Here is a 21,150-nt window from a genome sequence, read left to right on the forward strand (position 1 = left end):
CAGCCCGAGCCCCTCCTTTATATAGGAAATTCTCCCCGCCTCGGACGTGGCAAGCCATGATTGGCTCAACACTGATCACCCCATATGACGTTATCCCTGAGGCGCGAGCTGCCCGGGGCGGGGATTTCCAGCGCAGGCGCAAACTAGATGTTTACTAGTTGGTACTGAGGAAATGATTGCCATCTTGTAATGGCGATTGCTCAGTACCAGAAGGTAGCGGCGCCCCACAGTTTTGTTTTTGCTTCTGAAGACTATGTTTGTTACCTTTCTGTTCCTGACAAAGCCACTTAAGAAGGGAAGAGTTGGTGGCCAGCAGTGGTGGCTCACACCTTTAATTCTGGCATTTGAGAGGAAGAGAAAAGTGGGTCTCTGTGAGTTGTAGGCCATCCCGGCCTATGTAGTGAGTTCCAGGATAGCCAGAGCTCCTGTCACACACACACACACTCACACACACACACACACACACACACACACAGGAAGGAGGAAGAGTTTACTCAGGCTCACAATTCAGGGTAGAGGCCATCATGGAAAGCAGGCACTTAAGGTAGCCAGTCATATTGTGTTCCAGTCGGGAAGCTTAGTGAGAGAAGTGAACAAAGGCTGCTGATTAGCTGCCTTTCTCTACAGTCCAGGATCCCAACCAGGGAATGGTCCCAGCTAGTCTTCCCAATTCAGTGAGCCACAGTTAAGGCAAATTCCTATAGACATACCCAGATATCCACTTCACGGGTGATTCTAGAGCCTATGGATTTGACAGATAACACTAACCAGCCCAGGGATCCAGATGTTTGGGAGTCTGAATAGCTTGGCCAACGTCATATAATTTGAATTAAGATTAGTAGATTTCGGTGGATGAATCATGTCCTGTCCCCTGAGATGTCCTCATCTTAGCCTCTGAAATTTGTAAATATCTCATGGGGTCAAAGAGATGTTATAGATGTACTTAAGGATCTTCAGATGATGAGATTATTCCAGGTTCTGCCAATAATGGGCCCAATGTAACTGTAAACATTCTTATAAGTGAGAGGCAGAAAGCTGGAGGTGCCGTGTGTCCTGATCTTTTCTACTCACGAGGCTGAAGTGGGAGAACTGAAAGTTCAAGGCCAACCTGAGTAAGTGTCTCAAAAACAAAACAAATCTTTGAAACGGGGCCTCACTCATGGTCCTGACCGGCCAGCTGGCCTCAAAGGCAGAGATCCACCTGGGTCCCACTCCCCCGGTGCTGGGGTTAAAGGCATGCATCACGATGCCCAAATTTCTCAAATATTTGAACATGACTTTTGTAAGAGACATGAGCATTCACACTTATGATTCCAGGACTTCCAAATGTGACACAGAAGGATTGTGGACTTGAAGTCAGCCTAGGTGACCGTCTTAGTTAGGGTTTTACTGCTGTGAACAGACACCATGACCAAGGCAAGTCTTATATAAAAAAAACAACATTGAATTGGGGCTGGCTTACAGGTTCAAAGGTTCAGTCCATTATCATCAAGGTGGGAGCAAGGCAGGCACGGCGCAGGAGGAGCTGAGAGTTCTACGTCTTCATCCAAAGGCTGCTAGTGGAAGACTGACTTCCAGGCAACTAGGGTAGGGTCTTATACCCACACCCATAGTACACACCCATTCCAACCAGGCCACACCTATTCCAACAAGGCCACACCTTCAGATGGTGCCACTCCCTGGTCCAAGGATATATAAACCATCACAATTACATCAAGTTCTCTCTCTCTCTCTCTCTCTCACACACACACACACACACACACGGGGGGGGGCGGTATTCAGGAGTCAGTCAGTTGCCGTTGTGACAACAGAAGCAAGATGTCGGAGTGATGTGGAGAAGACCATGGACCAAATAATACCAGTAGCTCAGTAGCTTCTGCAAGCTGGAAAAGAGAACCAGCACCCAGAGAGACAGCAGCCTTCCCAGCTCCCTGGTGTCTTTAGCAAAGCAACAAAATACATTTGTGTTATTTGAAATCACCATGTAGTAGTAATTTGTTATAAATGGAACAGGGAACTAACACTTAGATTTGGGTGGGTGGGGGGCAACAGGACACCTATTTAAATGTGAGTTTCTGAGAAACAAACATTTCTAAAGTATGTGTCCCAAATGTTACATAAGGAACCTAGTCTTAAAAATAGACCTTTGTTTATCTGAAATTCAAATTTAACTGAGTGTTCTATATTTTATTTGGCAGCCTAGAAGCTGGTGACTGGAGAGAACGGAGGACTGCAAGTCGCATGACTTGTAACCTGGGGTGGTGGCACACACTCACTGTCTCAGAAGACAAAGGCGCAAGAGTCATGAGTTGGGGGCCAGCCTGGTCTACACAGACACCCTCTATTAAAAACAAACAAAACAGATAAACACAACTCAGAATTCCCAGGATACCTCGAACTCCTCTCACATATTTAGTTTGACATCTGGCAAAATCCATGTGTCCTTGTGTCCTTGAAGGTCACTTCCCACCACTCTAGGACTCCACTTATTCATAAGGTAGGAAAGGATGAGGGAACTTAAGGTTATCCCTTTGAATATGACATTCTCTTAGACCGACGAAATTTCTCTCTAGAAATGGTCTGTTGTCCTTATTCTGAAACCTGAAAGAGATTTGCCTCAAAATTACAGTTGCACAAACCATGGGTATGTGTGGTGAGGGTAGTTAATGGGTCAGATGTGGAGTTAGTAAACGCCTTTTCAAACTACTGCTGTCTCGAGACAACATTGTGAGCCCCAGAGCAGGAAACAGGTAGATTCTGAGTCGGGGTCCAGGGCAAGAATTGTTATTCACGAAGAAATAGAGGCGAAGAGGCTAGTGCACTTGGCCAAAGCGATTCAGCTGATGGCATACTGACACAGGCAGCCAGTCCAGACATCAGCTGAGGACCGAGTAGTTCTGCAAAAGATAAGCCTGAGGTCTAGGTCTGAAGCTGGTTTCTGCATTGATTTGCCGCTTCTCTAGAGGTCACAGGCAGGGGGATTGCAATAATAATAATAATAATAATAATAATAATAATAATAATAAAATAAAAAGACGATTTAATGAGAAAATGATGTAGAACACTAGGCATACGTCAGTGTGTTCCAGAGAAGCAGCCTGCTTCCCTCCTCGAGGCCTCAGTTTCCCCACCCATAAACCCAACTCAGCTGCACAGCCCGGGCCACCAGGTGGTGTCAAGCCCCAAGTGAGCACTGCAAAGTTCACTCATGCGCATTCCCGGATGGGCGCCGCCTACACGCGGCTCGAGCGTCACTTCCGGCGCGAGGGCCGGGCCGGCCGGCCGGGGAGTGCGGGTCTGTTCTGCGCGCGCTGCCAGCCGAGGCTCCTGCCGCCGTGACCCGCGCTCCGCCCGCCGCCGGGCTGGTGAGTGCCCACGAGCCCGGGTGTGCGCCGAGGGGCCAAAGATAGGGACCGGAGAGGGCGAGATCGCCGGAAGTGGGCCAGAGGGGCGGGAGACCCCAGGAAATGGGGACACCTGGGGAGGGGGCGAAGACCGGAAGTAGGGGCCTTGGGACGCTGTCAGCGGCTCGCAGGTCTCTGGGGCTCCGAGAGAGATGGCTTCCTGCCTCCTGTTGTTGTGGACGAGAGGGGATGCCCCGGAGAGAGAGATGGCTCCAGGTGGGGAGGGTGTCAGGCTTTATTTCCTGTCCATCACGTCGTTGTCGAGGCTGACAGCCACTGCTGAGCCCTTGGGGATACAGCAGGAAGCTGCAGGTGGAAGATAGAGATGATGAGACCAGGGTGGGGCTTGACCCTTCTTTGCTCTGCCTCACTGGACAGGGCTTGCCGTACTTCCCCTGATGTTGACGGAGTGCTGTCACGAGCCGGCACTGGGTCTTGTGGTGACTCCACAGGCAAATTCTCTGACCTGTAGTGGTGATTCACATTGTAGGAGGTCAGTTCCCTCCTTTGTAAAGTGGCAACTGACGATAATCAGCGCGCTCAGTTATTGTGAAGATGAAATGTGGAGCCGACAGTGTAGTTGAGTGGGAGAGTGGTGCCTTGCATATGCCAAGGCCCTGGGGTTTATCTCCAGCAACTAACGCCCAGGAAGAAATAAACGGATGTACAATGGGGAGCTTGATTCAAAGCAGAACCTTCAGCCTGTAGGACCTCTTTGCATCAGTCCATGATGTAAACCACACGAGACAAGGCGTTATTGTTTTCTGCTGTGTCCCTAGCATCTGTCAGCACAGTGCCTGATACGTACAGGAGGCCATCAGTAATTCTTTGGTAAACGACTAGGTGGGAACTGACCCTGAAGAGTTCCTTGTAGACACCTGTGACACTAAGTAAAAGTTTCTAAAGACGGATAGAAACCCAGTTCTGTGGAAACCTGGAGGAACTCACCCTGAGGAAAGGGGGGGGGGCAGGGATTTACAGACTAGATCATATCGCAGTTGGGCCTTGGCAGCTAACATGGAGAGAAGCCTTCATGTAGAGGGTGTCACATGTGTGAGATATTCTAAGAATGTGGGTTATTAATTTTTCCTCCCTGGTAAGTGGAGGAGAGAAAGGAGAGGGCCTTTGAGGCTAGTTCTATAGTCTGTGGCACTGCAGTCAATCTCAGGCAATGAATTAGGATTCCAGGCACCTATCTGTTGGAAACAAGTTGCCATGGAAACAGCCCAGGGCAGATCCCGTGAGGTCAAGATTGTCCCATCCCTTGCTCAGCACACCTCTGTAAAAGTACATTAAAATAAAATATTTATGATGTGGGGCCTATATGTCTTAATAGCTTTTTAGGTGCTACATTCAGGTTAATGCATAAGACCTGACTATCACACACTGATTACCTACACACATGTCAAGAATGGGAGATGTGCTAGTCCACAGAGCTCATACCCAGGCAGCTCAGTCAGTCAGGAGTCAGTTCACGTACACTGTCCCCTCTCGCCTGGATTGTTGGTGAACTTTCTACACCAGTGGTTCCCAACCTGTGGGTGGCGATTCACAAAGAGCATTGGAAAATACAGATGCTGACATTGTGATTCATAACTAGCAAAATGATGAAGTAGCAATTGAAACACTTGTATGGCTGGGGTCACCGCAACATGAGCTGTATTAAAAGGGTCACAGCGGTAGGGTGAGAACCTCGGCTCTCGGTCATCACTTCCCTGAGGTACATGTTTAAGATGAAAGTACTTCTCACTGGTACTTTCTGCGATGTGTGGGTGCTCATGGCATGGTACACACATGGAGCTCAGAGGTCAGCCTTGAGTCAGTTCTCTCCACTTTTACAGGAGTTTTGTAGATTTTGGAAAGTTCATTTCTACGGTTTGAACTCAGGTAGCCAGGCTGGGGCTGCAGGTGGGCCCACCATTTCACACCCCTCGTGCATCATGAGACAACCGAGTGGTCCTTTTGAGTAGAAATCGGATCATGTCAAACCAGCTCTGCCTCTCCTCTCTCAGCACAAAAATTTGAGGTTCTCACTGGCCTACAGCGTCCTGACCACTACCCGCCAGTAGGCCTCTGAATTCATCTACTTTCACCTTGCTTCCTTCACTGGGCTACACTGGGTGCCTGACTTCTCAGAAAAGCCAAGCATTTTCAGATACCTTCACCCCACCATGGGATGTGTTTGGCATATCCTGTCTTCTCATCTTTGCTCAAATGTCAACCTAAGGGAGCCTTGCTGCCTGACTATCCTATTTAAAATTACAAACCTAATCCCACCTCCCACTTTCCTTCTTCATAATAATGGACTGGCTGTTATGGTTAGAAATGTCTCCTATCTCCCTCCACTGGGCTCAATGAAGTGGAAATTTTTTCTTTACACCCACAACCCCAGCACCTGGAAATCCAGGTGCATCCTAAGTATTTGAGATTTGTGGGGTGCCTGTGTGTCATCCACTCAGGACTTAGGGTGAATCTGTACGGGTTGAGATGAGCTGGAGGAAGAACATGCCGTTGAGAGGGACCAGAATATGCACAGAATGAGGATATAGCTTTAGAGGTTGGAATCTGAGAGATGGAGTGGGCAACCCTGAGATTTGGAGGGAGTGGCCTGTTCAGCTACTGGCTGCAGTGGATCAGGAATTTAGCCAGGGCATTACAGGTATGTACATGAACTCTGAGGTAGCCCTGCTTTTCTTGTTGAGCATGGGATGGAAGATCAGTGTCCTACAGATGGAGGCTTAGGCTCTGCAGCCAGGGAGTCCTGTGGCTAGCTTATTCCCAGGACACCTTGGGCAGCTGTCTTTTGTTTTCCATTCAGTAGTGAGTGACTGCAGGCTTGCCCAATGTCAAGCCCTAGTACCAACATACGGACAGGCAGTGTGTCGAGTTTATTGGAGCGCCTGCCTAAGCAAAGGGAAGGGAGATGACAAAGGAAGAGCCTTCAGTCTGTAATGCAGGTCTGGCCCCTGTGAAGGAGCTTTAGGCAGGAAGAATCTCTGAGAGCAGGCCAGGCCCTGGAAGAATCCAGCCAGAGAGACAGAGAACTTGAACCACCGTTGCCTCTTGGAGGTACCCACATCTCTCTTGGCCACTCACTGACTGGGGGAATTAGAGGCTGTTTGTACAAAGCCTAGCTTTAAGTGGATAGTGCTGAAGGGACAACAGCCGGGCCCCTTGGTTCTATGTCCTTAGCAGCAGATCTGACACATTTCTATGATCACTGTAGTAAGTTACATTATAAAAATAAAATTCAAGCAAGCTGAATATGGTGTCACATGCCTGTGTAATCCCAGCATCTAGAGGCTGAGACACGAGGTCGGCAAGTTCCAGACCATGTTGAGCTACATAGTCTCAAAACAAACAAACAAACAAACAAACACCAGTATAGTTTTAAAAAATTAAATGTCCAGTTGTTCAGATCTATTTCTTAGAGGTAACTGTTGGTAAATATTTTTTATCTCCTTCCACACAAATCTGATTGTTTTCTGTATTCTCTTCTGGCTTAGTCTTCCTCCATGTCAATTCATGAAGATCTGTCTCTGTCTCTATCTCTGTCTCTCTCTGTCTCTGTCTCTGTCTCTCTCTCTCTCTCTCTCTCTCTCTCTCTCTCTCTCTCTCTCTCTCTCTCTGATGTCAGCATTGGGTGTCTTTATCAATTATTAATTTGCATGGGATAGGGTGGGGCATGTTTATACCACAGTGTAGATATGGAGATCAGAGGACAACTCATGGGAGTCAGTTCCCTTCTTCTACCATATATGTTCCAGAGATCAAACTCCCATTGTTAGGCTTGCTGTCGGGTGCCTTCATTTGCTGAGCCATCTTGCTGGCTTTCCAGCTCATTTTTTAAGACAGTCTAATAACCTGGAGCTCACTTATTTCATGAGTCTGCTTGGCCAATGGGCTTCAGGGATCCTCCTGTCTCTACCCTCCCCTTCCCCAGCACTGGAGCTACAGACGCACAGGCAGCTGTCCCTGGCGTTTGTGTGGATACTGGGGATCAAAGCAGTGGTTTTCTCACTGAACCGTCTTCCAGCCTAGTCTTGAATCATCTCAGTATTGACAAACTGTTCTCTAAAAGAGTTCAGTGTATATTCTCACCAGTGTTTTCATCTTTTTTTTTTTTTTTTTTTTTTTTTTTTTGGTACTGGGTTTGAATCCCAGGGTTGCTTGCTGTTTGCATTCACATTTGTGTAATGAGCCTCTATTTAGACTCTTCCAAGAAGACATAGTGTCTCACTGTTGGATGTGACTTAGGTATGTGACTGAGATCACGACCATTCCTCCTAGGGACTCACCTCCCTGAGTTCACATCGGAAAGCTTCCCGTCCCCCGGGGTCCCGTGTAAGCCATGATTCACCTTAAAAAATTACATGCATACACATATATGTGAGTTCATGAATATGTACCATGCCAAGGTGTCCCTGGAGAGGGCACAGAAGATGAATGGGGTTAATTCTTTCAGCTTTCTGTGGGTTCTTGGGATCAGACTCTGGTCTTTAGGGTTGTGTGGCAAAAGTTACCTGTTGCACCATCAACTGACTCTCTCTCTCACTCTCCCCCCCCCCCCCCCCCAGAGGCAGGGTCTCTCTGTAATAGCTGTGGCTGTCCCAGAACTCACTTGTAGATCAGGCTGGCCTTGAACTCATTTAGCTCCTCCTGCCTCTGCCTCCTGAGTGCCGGGATTAAAGGCACGCACCACCACCAGTGGCTTCATGCTTCGCCTTCTTAATCTCACTTGTGGCCTGTGTGTCAGCAGGGACCCTGATAGCTAATGTCAGAAGAAAGTGACTCTCTGAGAACCAGCCCCTCTGTGGCCTCACTCTCTGAAAATGAGCTGCCACTGCCTCCACCGGACCCTCCCGGCTACGTGTGCTCCCTGACAGAAGACTTGGTCACCAAAGCCAGGGAAGAGCTGCAGGAGAAGCCCGAGTGGAGGCTGCGGGATGTGCAGGCCCTCCGAGACATGGTGCGGAAGGAGTACCCATACCTGAGCACGTCGCTGGACGATGCCTTCCTGTTGCGCTTTCTGAGGGCCCGAAAGTTTGATTATGACCGGGCCCTGCAGCTGCTGGTCAACTACCACGGCTGCAGGCGGAGCTGGCCAGAGGTCTTCAGCAACCTGAGGCCTTCAGCCCTGAAGGACGTTCTCAACTCTGGATTCCTTACAGTGCTGCCCCACACGGACCCCAGGGGCTGCCATGTCCTCTGCATCCGACCAGGTACTGGGGAACGTGTGCTCTCTCTGGGATGGGTCTTCACCCCGTTTCCTCTCATAGTCCCCTACTTCTTTGTTTTAGTGAAGGGTCTTTCCTTTTTGGTTTTAGCTTTTTTAAACAGCCCAGGCTGACCTCAGACTTACTGTGCAGCAGAGGATGGCCTTGAACTCCTGACCCTCTTGCCTCTCCCTCCCAAGGGCTAAGATTTTAAGTATGTATCACTGTGGCTGGCTCCAAAGCTCTTTTCACTTTGACTACCCGAGGACAACAAGCCTTGACCTAATGAGGCAGAAACAGCTCCCAGATCTACTGCACCAAAGAACATGGCCCCCAGGGCACAGGCCTCCAGCTCTGTCTCTGCTTGGCACAGACAGCTTCTTCATGCTTTTCCTCCAAAAGGCAGCAAAGCAAGCGCTGGCCCCTCCCAGTTCTCAGGCCGCCTGACTGCGCAGTGAGTTTCTGTCAATCAAACTCAAGTTTCCTCAGGAGAGAGTGCAGTGGGCTCAGGAATCTGCTCTCCACAGACACAGGCACGCCCTGCCCAGCCCCTCCCAGCCTCCTCTCAGTGGGCTGAGTACAGACAGGTCTAAGTGAGCCAGTGTGGGCTGGACAGAGCCTGGAAAGGCGCCTCTTCCCTGCCTCCCTCCCCCTCCTCTCCTCCATTAGGTTAAACCTTGACAAGAATCACTATATTTTTACCCTTTTCATTTCCGTGCTGGGAATGTAACCCTGGCCCGCACCTGCTGGACAGGACTGTACCACTGAGCTGTGATCAGAACCCCTTGATTCAATCACTGGTACCAGCACTTCATAGTGGTTCTTGGTGTAGCTTTCTTTTTCTTCTCTCTCTCTCTCTCTCTCTCTCTCTATATATATATATATATATATATATATATATATATATATATATGTATATGTATATGTATGTATATATATACTTATTGAGAAAAGGGATCTCTATGTAGCCCTAGCTGTCCTGGAAATTGTAATTTAAAACAAGCTGACCTCAAACTCACAGAGCTATACCTGCCTCTGTCTCCCCAATGCTGGAAAAAGCATAAAAGCACATGCCCAACTTAAAGCAAAAGTGTATCTTTTTAATGTTACTCAGAGGACCATGGTAGACTCAGAGGTAAACAGGCATCCTCACATCTGCTCACCCCACTTTCTAGTCCACTGATGGGACTGTCGAACAGTAGAGAGGAGGTGGCAACTTAGCTATCAGGAAAGATAATGAAAAGCACCGTCCTCTACCTGTCTGGTGGCTCTTCTCAGCTCTTTGGTACAGTCATTTACAGCAGGGGAAGCTCCCTGCAGAGAACATTTATAATCGTGACCCTAGGAGAAGCTAAAAGAGGGAAAATTTAGAAATGTTTTAGCCAGTAAACTCCAGCCTTCTGATCCCTAACTCTGTCTCCCGGGGCACCAGGGCAGGTGAGGCTGGGCCTTCACTCCACTCACAGCCCCACAGTTCCCTTCATTGCAACGCCCAGGAGAGATGAGCGGTAGATGACAACACTTGTAGCTGGAAATGAAGTGAGCGTGCTGGCAGCCTCTGCCTGCAGTCACCTGCAGGGTGTCTGCCGAGTGGCTGCCTCCAGGTTTCTCTCCTGGATGCCTCTCATGTCCTTCTAGCCTGTTACACACAGTCCTTCCTGTCTAGACCCTTCTTCACCCCTCACCGCATGTCAGACAGCTGGAGCCCCATTACCTGTGCGCTAGGCACTTTCCGAAATTAGGTGTTTATTTTAAAATACACAGTGCAGATTTCTGAGCAGCAAGAGACCTAGAAAACAGCCAGCAAGCTTTGTCTTGCTGCTGTGAGCTCACTTCATAAAAGTGTTATCAGATGGTCAGATGCACCAGGATGGCTGACCACGCCTCCTGGCTTGTAGCTGCTGAGCCTGTGAGATGAATTCTGTCCTTGTGTTTGGATGAGATCTAGACCTCTCCCTGCTGACCCAATTTCTTAGGAGGAAGCCTACCTATGCAGCTGTGTTTTAATAAAACTGGGTTTTGTTTTGCCTTTTTCTAAGCATTTTTGAGATAGATATGATTGAAAGGTGGGATGTTATATACAGCAGGCTTAATTCACACGAACATTAATCACCAAGTTTGGCAAAGATTTGTTATGAGAATTTCGCATAGGACAGGTAAGATAGCTCAGTAGGTAAGAGCACTTGCCCCACAGGCCTGATTCAGACCCCTGGAACCCAAGGGAAGTGACGATCTAGGATTGTGTTCTGACTCTCACACATGCCCTATGGCACGTGTGTCCCCTCACACATAATTGGGCATGTGTATTATACACACATATCCAAAAATATCCATTGCTAGCAAAATGAACTTTTGTTTATTAATGTATCTCCCATGATTATATATATATACATATATATATATATATATATATATATATACTTTGATCACAATCTCCCATTATCCTCTATCACCCCCACCTCAGAATCCCCAAGCTCCATCTTCCCTAGAAGCCCTCAATACTCGTGCCCACCCAGGCCCCACCTCCGCAGGGAGCGGGTGGCTGGGAATAGCCTGCTGCATTTCAGTAGAGTTGCTTGTATTGTGAGCATAGGTTGGGGGTTATTTACCTGAGCGTGGGGTGGGGTCTTTCCAGTGGCCACTTACTTGAGGACTAGGGACCCCTCCCCCAGCATTTAGGGGGTGATTTTTTTTTTTTTGAGACAGGGTCTCATGTAGCCCAGGCTGGCCTTGAGCTTTCTATGGAGCTGAAGAAGACTTCAGCTCCTGCCAAGTGCTGAGGGTGCCGGTGTGAACCACAGCCCCTGACAAGAGCTGGGTGAAGATTTTCTGAGAATAGTAGTTACCAGCTGGGCATGGTGGCCCATACCTATTATCCCAACACTCAAGAGGCTTGCTGAAAGTTCAAGGGCAGCCTGGGCTACAGAGTTAAGACTCCAGCTCAACCTCCCCACCCCTGCCAGAAAAATGGTCAAAAATAGCATTGTCATGGTTACCCTTCTCCCAAAGAGAAGAGTCATTAAATATGGGAATATCAACGAAGCATGCATCCTGCCAGCAGGAGTTGGAAGAGAGGCCTTGTGGAGCATGGCTGTGCTCCATCCTGCCACACCGCTGGAGGGGTGGGTGAGTGGGGGCTCACTCTTTACATGGCAAACGACAAATGCTTGAAAGCCAACCCAGACCAGTTGTAATTAGAACTCCTTTATTCAGGTGGCATTTGGGTTCGGTTAATCTTGGTGGGACTGAATTGGAGAGGTGATTCCATCTCTGCCAGCCTTGGCTTGGGCTCCTGGATTTCAGGTCCACCGCTTTACTGCTGCTCTGAGAGGGAGGAGAGAGCTTCCCTTTCCCAAGAACCACACCCTAGATTAAGTCAGGCTCTGGGTGACCTGGTTTAGACCACATACTCTGGCTAGGATGTCATACCAGATTGACCAGCCAGTCCCCATCTCTCACCTGCCCTGGAGTCGTCAGTCAAGTCAGTTCTGTGTAGCCTGTGTGGGTAGAATAGGCAGTCACTGTGGCAATGTAACAGCAGGAAGTAGAGGTGGCCAGGAGGGCAGGGGTCCTTACCTGTTTACTTAAGAGACAGGCTCAGAGTGCTGAAACATCTTGCCCGAGATCACATAGCTAGAAAAGGTCGGAGGCTACCACACCTGACTTCAGAGCTCAGGCTTTTAACCTCACAGCCAGTGGTGCTTTTATCTAACCCAGATGTTCCGCTGGGTTGGGAAAGTTAGGGAAGATCGGCTGCCGGGCAGGCAGGACCGTGGGGCCAAGAGTGCCTTTCTCGTCCACTGGGAAACCAAGGCTTTAGAAGATGCATCTTTCTCTGAGCACTGGTTTATCTTTGTTCCGTAACACTGTCCATCTCTTGTGACCACAGACAGATGGATACCAAGCAACTACCCAATTACCGAGAACATCCGAGCCGTATACTTGACATTAGAAAAACTCATTCAGTCCGAGGAGACCCAGGTGAACGGGATTGTTATCCTTGCCGACTACAAGGGAGTGAGCTTATCAAAAGCATCTCATTTTGGGCCTTTTATAGCCAAAAAGGTGATTGGCATCCTTCAGGTATGGCCCCTGGTCACCGCATGCCCCTGCTGTGGGGCTTTGCTTTCCCCATAGCCCTGTCCACTTCCTACCATCTGATGGAGGACGACACAGACCCCACTTCCCACAAGCAGTGAGGGTAATCTTAGTCCTTTCAACCTGCAGAAGGACCCTCTCATCTGTGCTTAACGGTTCACAGAGCCCTGTTGCTGTCATTACAGATCATTCCTTCAGGTAGCACCCTGAGGCAGGCAGGAATTTATTTCCCTTTTTGATAGATAGGGCAGCTGAGACCTAGAGAACATATATACAGCCTGCTCCATGTGCCACGAGCTGTGGAAGACTGAGCCCTTGTTCACTGGGCTGCCCCTTGGGTGCTGCCCATCATTGAATCTACAGTGTGCAGGCCCCTACTGTGAACTGAATCACTTAAACCAAGCACTTCTGCATTGGTCATCATTTTATTTTGTTTTTTGTAGTCCAGGCTGGCCTCACACTTGACATGTAGCCAAAGATTGGCCTAATCCTCTTGTCTCACAGATCCATGATCCATCCATCACTGTAAAGTTGAATGTCTTAGCTTCTACTGTTTTTTCTTTTCTTTCTTTCTTTTTCTTTTTTACTAGAGATTTATTTATTTTATTTATATGAGGACACTGTAGCTGTCTTTAGACACCAGAAGAGGGCATCGGAAACCCATAACAGATGGTTGTGAGCCATCACCATGTGGTTTCTGGGACTTGAACTCAGGACCTCTGGAAGAGCAGTCGGTTCTCTGAACCGCTGAGCCATCTCTCCAGCCTGAAACATTTCTTTTCTGAATAGACCTGGAGATTGAACCTAGAGTTCTGCATGTTAGGCAAGGGTTCTACTATTGAGCCACAGCCTAGCCATTAAAACAAACAAAAAAACCCAGAAAACAAAAAAACATTTTTATTTTGAGACAGAGTTTCCCCAAGGAGCCCAGGCTAGCCTTGAATTATTTATTCTGTATATTATTTCCTTTTTTTTTTTTTTTTGTTGCTATGATAAAACACCGTGACCAAGGCAACTTACAGGAAAGGAAGTTTTTTCTGCTATGGTTCCAGAGAGATAAGAGTCCATGACGGGACAGGGAAGCCTGGCATCAAGGGTCCAACCTTGTGGCAGGACAGGAAGTCAAATGCACAAATCAGAGAGCAGGAAGAATAGTGTGGGGCTGTGAGCTTTCAAAGCCTGTCCCCAGGGCCATGCTCCCTCCAGGAGGCCACTTCTCAAATAGAGCGACCAAGTGGACCAAGTGATGAGATGTCCAAGCCTATGTGGGATACCTCATTCTGTATTCTAAGCAGGCCTTGAACTCATAACCCTCCCATCTCCGCTGCCTGCATAGCTTTGATTGCAGGCTTGAGCCACCAGGCAAGGCTAAGGAAACCTATTTGACTGTGTGGGTCACAACACTCCCCTGGCTTGCGGTGTATTCCCCAGCAGCCCTGCTCCATGCCATATCTGACAGCAGCCCTGCTCCATGCCATATCTGACAGCAGCCCTGCTCCATGCCATATCTGATGCACCCTGGGAATGCACTCGGGGCAGCTCTGACCAGTAAGGCCCACTGTCTCCCAGCACTTTCTCTGTGGACTTGGGCCTTGGTTTGCTGTTGTAAAAGAGGCTCCCCACCTCTTTGCCTAGCTCTTCTGACCCAGACCTCCTCACAATTTGCCCATGCTTGTTCACACTGGGGCGGCTCTGAGAGTCATACCAGACCTCCGCAGGGCCTATTATGGTTTAGATGGGGAGGGGAGCTGAAGAGGAGATGGTATGCAGGTAGTAGACATTTCCTAACAAGGCGCTCTTCTCACACACAGGATGGCTTCCCCATTCGGATAAAAGCAGTTCACATAGTGAATGAACCTCGGATATTTAAGGGCATTTTCGCCATCATAAAACCATTTCTGAAGGAGAAAATTGCTAACAGGGTAAGTGAGGTACTTTGAACATGATACTTTTTAAAATACTCTTTAAAATATCTTTCTCGATTTTTTTTGTGACACCTAAAACATCATTTTGTCCAGGAACTAATTTGGAAAGCTTATGGTACAGAGAAACAGCCATCCTTTCTCTAGCGGGCAGATGCAACTGGTCAGAATACATTGTTTGTCAGTAGGGAGAACAGGACCAGAATGTTGTGTTTACAATGGAGCCTCATGTAGCCTAGGATGAAGGCAAGATATTTTTTTTTTCCTTAAAGATTTATCTGTCCATTATTTATATATATGAGAACACCGTCGCTCTCCTCAGACACACCAGAAGAGGGCATCAGATCCCACCACCGATGGTTGTGAGCCACCATACGGTTGCTGGGAACGCAGGTAGAACAGGTAGGAAGCTGGTGTGGCTAGGGCTAAGTAATGCGGAGACAGGTGGATGAAGCCTGAGAAACCAAAGGGCCAGTCTGTGACAGGCCTTGTGGGCCTGTAAGATGGGAGCATACAGTGACCTTACCTAAACCATACTGAAAGGAGGGGACTGTTCTGGGACAAGGCTCCAAACTGAGAGGCCAAGTAGGAGGCTGATGGGAGGCTCTGAGAAATGGTGGTGGCATGGGACTGGTGAGGTGGTAATGAGTTAGTTGCATCATGGCTGGACTGATGGTGCACTGGGTGGGGTGTGCACTGGAGGATTAAAGTGTTACAGGCACCTGGGGAACTCTGTATTCAGCACATGTTTATCTGAGCACCTGCCACAGGGAGAGTGACTCGCTACTGATTCCCCCAGTACATGGGTATCTGTGCTTAGAGAATATTTTTATTAGTATCTTTGGTTTCTATTACTGTGATAAACCCATAACCAAAAGCACCTTGGCTTCCATATTCCTGATCATGGTCCACTGAGGGAAGCCAAGGCAGGAAGTGCAGGGCAGGATCCCAAGGCAAAAACATGAGGGAAGAGCTGAACCAGAGACTGGAGGAATGCTGCTTACTGGCTTGATCCTTAAAGCTTACCCCCATTCGCTATTTTATACACCCAGAACCACCTTCACAGGGATGGGAAATGTCCCGCAGGCCAGTCTGATAGGGGCCTTTCCCCAGTTGAGGTTCTCCCACCTCATAGGATTCTAGCTTGTATCAAGTTGACAAAATCCAGCACAATTAACATGTTAATATGATACTCAGCTGCATGGTGCCATCTTCATTCCCTGTGACTTGTCCTCCTCACACTCCTGAGCCTCTTCCTCTCTACAGCCCCTTCTACTTTCATGTGTGTTTTGTCTGTTTTAGTGATCCAAAGAGTTTATCTAGGGTTATTTACAATATCATGAATGAAGGACCATTTACAAGAATTTGGGCACTTAAATGGCCTGAACACTGAAGAAAATGTCTCCTCCGAGGAAGGAGTGGGTCCTCATGTTCCCCCAACCCCATGATGGCATGTGGAAGGGCACAATCCTGTGCCCGTGATCACGGCTGCTGACTGTGCTTTTTATACTGTTCTGTTTTAGTTCTTCCTCCATGGGTCTGACCTGAACTCTCTCCACACAAACCTGCCAAGGAATATCCTCCCCAAGGAGTACGGGGGCACAGCTGGGGAGCTGGACACTGCCTCCTGGAACGCTGTGCTGCTGGCCTCAGAGGAGGATTTTGTGAAAGAGTTCTGCCAGCCCATGCCTGCCTGCGACAACCTCCTGGGCCAGCCCCTGCTACCTGAGGGGCTGATCTCAGATGCACAGTGCGATGACTCCATGCGAGCCATGAAGTCCCAGCTCTACTCCTGCTATTAGCCCTCTTTCGGGAGAGTCACCGTGTGTGATTCTTTTCCTTCCTTAGAAATGCACAGGCTGAGATGCCAGAACCTCTGTCTTGCTCCATCCCTCTGCACGGAGCTGCCTGCAGAGATTTAAGGCACGCCCATCACAGGCAGACCTTTGACTGAGTTATTCCAGGGAAGACATGGAAATTGCCCTGGTGTACTCTTGAGTTTGCAGCTGTTACTCTGGAAGCTGTATCTAACTGTTTCTTATGCATCTTGGAAAGAACTAAGGTCAAAGTCACTCTGAAGTGACCAGGAGAAGACAACTTGACTGAACACAACTCTGAAACAATCGCCAACCCTGAGAGGTGGCCACACGTAAGACTTTTGAGTCTCTTTCCCATAAACCCTAGGTGTTGACCTCTTGCCCATCAGCAAAGTTCAAGGTCCAGGCCCCAGTTGTCATTGTTGGGCTTGGGAAGCACTAACTGAGTGGTAGAAACCCCAGGCCCAGGTAGTACTTAAGATCAAATTTGGAACCCAGAGGCTTCAAAGCATTCCTGGGAGTCCAGGGTTGAATCTTGCAATAGAAACTTTCCCCAAGCCCATAAAGCCTTAGCTCTGGTTCTCCATGGAATCATGTAGGTCAACATCAAATACTGGATTCTAGGACTGTGCGGCTAAAAGCATCTGGACCAGGAGTCAGGTCGCATGACTGACAAGACACAGGCTTCAGCTTGTCATCTCTAAGTGAGGCTACATGGAATGAGGGTCTTTGTGGCTGCTGAAGGTGTTAGGTTTCTGCTTGGGAAGACATTACCTAGAGGTGGTTGGATCTTTTTGTTTTGTTTTGTTTTGTTGTAGTATGAATACAGCCTTATGTAAAGGAATATCACCATCTGGCCCGCCCTTTAAAGAAACTAGTATGTTCCTGGGAGTTGGTGGAGGCCAACTGCCTTTGCAGAATAATGGGTAAACTTGAAAGGGATGGCTTTGGTGAGGCTGACCAGATCTCATACAAACTCCTTCCACACTGGAGACATTCATACTATATTAGAAACAGCCACAGTAATTGCCAGATTTGGGCTGTTTTTGTCCTGGAAACATACAGGAGCAGGCTATTGCTGGTTTACCTGGGGGCCCTGCCCTCTCAGACACACAGGAGTCTAGTATGGGAAGACCACTTGGACTGAATGTCAGCTCTGTGTTTGGGTATTTTAGACACCTGACAAGGTTTTAGCCTTAACTCAAGCACTGAGTGAGGTGATTTATCTCCTGGCTTTTGACTTGTTCCCTTTGTATTCACTATGTATTATAGTGTCAAGTACTGTTGGTTGTACATCTCCTAGACTAAGCAGGCATTGCATACAGCTTACACACAGTGCTTGGAGATCAAAGGTCAGCCGGTTGTTACTAAGCTGTTCCACCCTTAACAGCATTTCCCAAAATGTCTACAGAAGCTCTTTATGGAGACTTACCTCAATAATGCCAATTCTATGGGACATTCTTTTCACCTTAGATGCTAATCGTTGATCTTTTAGGTCCTGGCTAAGCTTTAGGGCCAATCTACCCCTCTTGACTGCCCACTGAGATCATTTGCTGCTGAGTTTCTGCTATTTGATTTAGCTCCTGGCCTCCTAGACTCCTGAAAAGACCCATGCTGGCCCCCGCAGCCTTAATGGGAGAGCCTTATTAGAAGATTTCTTAGGTGGTCAGGAGAAGGCAGAAGGAAAAAACAACGGGAAAACCTCCGTCCCACTAGGTTCCCTGAATTTAAATTGTGTCACCTGACTAGTTCTCCTGACTTAACAAAGGGACAAACAGTCTCTTGGGGAGAAATCTCAGAGCAGAAATGTTACCTGTTTGCCAGGCCTTTCTGGCTAGGCCAAGAGGGAGCCATTCCATCAAGCCTCTAAGGAGGCTGGCTCTGCTATGTTCTCGCTAATGCTTGTGGACTCTAGAGATCCATCTTGGCACCTCAGCTTTGAAGCAGGCTGTGAGACCAGGACCTCCTGGTGCAAAATAAAGCAACTCTGATGTTGAGCAGCAGGGGAGACGAAGGCCTCACCTGCGGGAAGCACACTGGTGGAGCCAGCAAGTGAGCAAGAACCCGGGAGTATCTGACTTGAGGGTAAAGTGCTTAGACGCTTCACAGACAGCTGGAAGTCCACTTTTCCTAAATTCAAGGTCATGTGGTATTGGAAGAGAAAGGGATAGAACATTAACACCCTGAGTGCTGGACAGGGGCTTGGATGCTAAACTCTGAATCCTGTTCCTGACCGACTCTGGCCATAAGGATGCTATACTTTGCCTGGTGCTGAAATGTCCTAGTGTAGGGATATGGGAATTTTCTTCTTCAAGTCCGCTACAGACTTCTAGGCAATTCAGCTTCCTAGAAATGTACGTTTTCTGCCTTCATGCAGGAATACAGATAAAACCTACAGTAAAAGTGCTGGCTTCAGGCACAGGTGGATTTGTACTGCTCACATTTCATCCCAGGTTTGTAAGCATCACAGGTTATGGGGCAGCTTCTTCGGAGTTGGAGGACTGGGGTCATTTCCTCTGAATACTTGAAATGGCTTTATTACCTAGCAGGCACTTTGGGTAGATGTCATCTCACTCTTGCGATCATTCCTGGAACTTGCTTTTCAGTTGGGCAGCAACAGCTAGCTACTCTGGTGCTGTGGTATTAGAATACCGCATCAAGGGTTTTCTCATGACACCTCCTTTAGGAAGGAAAAGGCTAACTCAGTTGATAGAAGTGTAGTTGTGCTGTGGTCATGTTAGGCAGGAACACCAGACACATGAGCTGTTGGGAGACATCTTGGTAAGGCTCAGTACTGCAGTCTGTTCCCTTTGTAAACCTGCTTTCTGCTCTCGTGACTCAGAAATGTTCAGCTTCAAAATGCAAGAGGCACCATCAAATGCTTCTTCTCAGCGGGAACTTGCTCCACAGGAAGGCCCAGTGGAATTTGCAGCTGGAGTCACATTTACTGGTTTGTGACCAAATTTACTGGTTTTCCATCTTTTCCCATCAGGCAGTTAGTGGTAGCCGCTTTGGATTCTTGTGGATGTGCCTCAGCTTCTCGGCACATTACAGAGGACCCAACAGGTAAAAGACTTGAAACTCCTCAGTGGCCAAGACCTCAGACACCCTCTCTGATGGGTGGGAACTGGGCTATTTTCCTGACCAGTCCAGGCCACCATTTTAGTCCCCGGTCACATCCCTTACTTCAAACTGAAATTCAGTTTGGCTTTGGGTATAGGCACATATGGTGGATTCACCTACTTCAGTGTTTTGACCAAAAGTTTATTTTTCTAGTGCATTTTTCTAAGTGGTGAAAATATGTAATTTTAGTATGCATGACTGGGTCTCCAAAATAAAACCCCCTGGAAAGCTGAGTGCATTGTGGTTTTTATTCCTGAGACAGGGTCTCACTATGTAGTCCTGGTGACCTGGATAGACACAGGTTTCCTAACCACGGGCCCAGGGACAGCTTCCTGCCCTCTAGATGAGGTTGGGAGGGGCACGTGGCAGACACTGGCTACCACTGAAGATCACACCAGTTGTATATGAAGGGAAATGGACTTAGCTTTGCACAGTGGTAGAGACATTATACATTTTTCAGTTTCCAAAACAGCTATTTCTCTGGACTGATCCTGAATCCTTCCAATGAAAACTAATGGTTCCTAAAGAGCACCTATGGGCTGGACATGTGTGCCAAGTACACAGAGCACATAATCTCATTTCAATCTTCAGACACCATAAATGAAGTGTATTGCCTCCTTGAGAAAAATGGGGCCCACAAATGTTAATTAGCCAGGCAGTCTGACTGGATCCTGTATCAGGAGGACATGATGGAGTTTAGTGGCACACATTTCTCCTTCTTATACTCATGTAACCAATCCTGGTGAGGATAGAGAGGGAAGGATCAGAGAAACAGTGAGCCAAATAAACTGGCATATGCCTTAGTCCCTGCTATTCTAGCTGAGGCTGAGGTCTAGGGTGAAACTGGACAACAGCCAGACCACCATCTCTCCATTAGACCTTAGTCAAAAGGCTTTAAGAAGTGAGACTCCATTCCTTTAAAAAAAAAAAAAGTATCAGAAATTGGGTTGTTTTCTGGAAATACATTTGGGGGTGGGGGTGGGAAATGGTTTTTTGTATTAGTTGAGTTTGTTTTTTGAGACAGGGTCTTATGTAGTCCAATCAGATCTCAAACTTAAAAATTAACCAAGCATGACTCTGAATTTACAATCCCCCTGCTTCCACACTCAAGTGCTGGGGTCACATGTGTGCTTCGGTGTACCTTTTTCTTACCCCTATAGTCCAGGATGACTGAGCAACCCTATCCCAACCTCTCAAAGTGATGAGATCACAGGCACGGGCCACCAGGCCTAGCTCCTTTGGGTTCATTTCATACACTAAGTACACATAATGGCTTCCTTATAACATTTTCATACATGCATGCGGTGTATTCATGTTTATTTCCTTACTGTCTCTTATCTTCTCCTTCCCACTGATCCCACTTTCCTAACTAGTCCCTCTTCTACTCAGGCCTTTTCTGGTGTGAACCAGTGAGTTAGGTTAGGGTTACTTACAGGAGTACGTGCCATTTGCCTGTGGCTACACTCCTGAAGAAAATGTCTCTCCCTTAGCAACCATTAGTTGTCTACAGAGACTAGGGGAAGGGTAGAACACGATGACCCTCTGCTGACTATAATGATGTCCTCAGTGG

General features: G+C 48.0%; 1 protein-coding gene across 3 annotated transcripts; it reads left to right on the top strand.

Moving 5' to 3' along the window:
- The first annotated feature begins 3,264 nt into the window (after positions 1-3,264).
- Positions 3,265-19,810, top strand: Ttpal (alpha tocopherol transfer protein like). 3 transcript variants are annotated; one of them, XM_029474349.1, is made up of 5 exons: positions 3,265-3,365; positions 8,161-8,626; positions 12,510-12,703; positions 14,530-14,640; positions 16,164-19,810. In XM_029474349.1, exons 2-5 carry the CDS (start codon positions 8,179-8,181, stop codon positions 16,440-16,442), a joined length of 1,032 nt encoding a protein of 343 aa, XP_029330209.1. In that variant the 5' UTR covers positions 3,265-3,365; positions 8,161-8,178; the 3' UTR covers positions 16,443-19,810. The 3 variants fall into 3 exon arrangements, with proteins under 3 accessions (XP_029330209.1, XP_021012218.1, XP_029330210.1); XM_021156559.1 differs by having other exon boundaries at positions 8,164-8,626; XM_029474350.1 differs by having other exon boundaries at positions 3,280-3,365; positions 8,164-8,626; positions 12,510-12,685.
- The last annotated feature ends 1,340 nt before the right edge of the window (positions 19,811-21,150 follow it).

Source organism: Mus caroli, chromosome 2 (genome assembly GCF_900094665.2).
Source record: "Mus caroli chromosome 2, CAROLI_EIJ_v1.1, whole genome shotgun sequence".
Taxonomy (NCBI): domain Eukaryota; kingdom Metazoa; phylum Chordata; class Mammalia; order Rodentia; family Muridae; genus Mus; species Mus caroli.

Coding starts and splice junctions, on each gene's coding strand:
- Ttpal (XM_029474349.1), top strand. CDS start 8,179: ATGTCAGAAGAAAGTGACTCTCTGAGAACCAGCCCCTCTGTGGCCTCA. Junction 12,704..14,529: donor AGGTGATTGGCATCCTTCAG/GTATGGCCCCTG, acceptor TCTCACACACAG/GATGGCTTCCCCATTCGGAT. Junction 14,641..16,163: donor AGGAGAAAATTGCTAACAGG/GTAAGTGAGGTA, acceptor GTTCTGTTTTAG/TTCTTCCTCCATGGGTCTGA.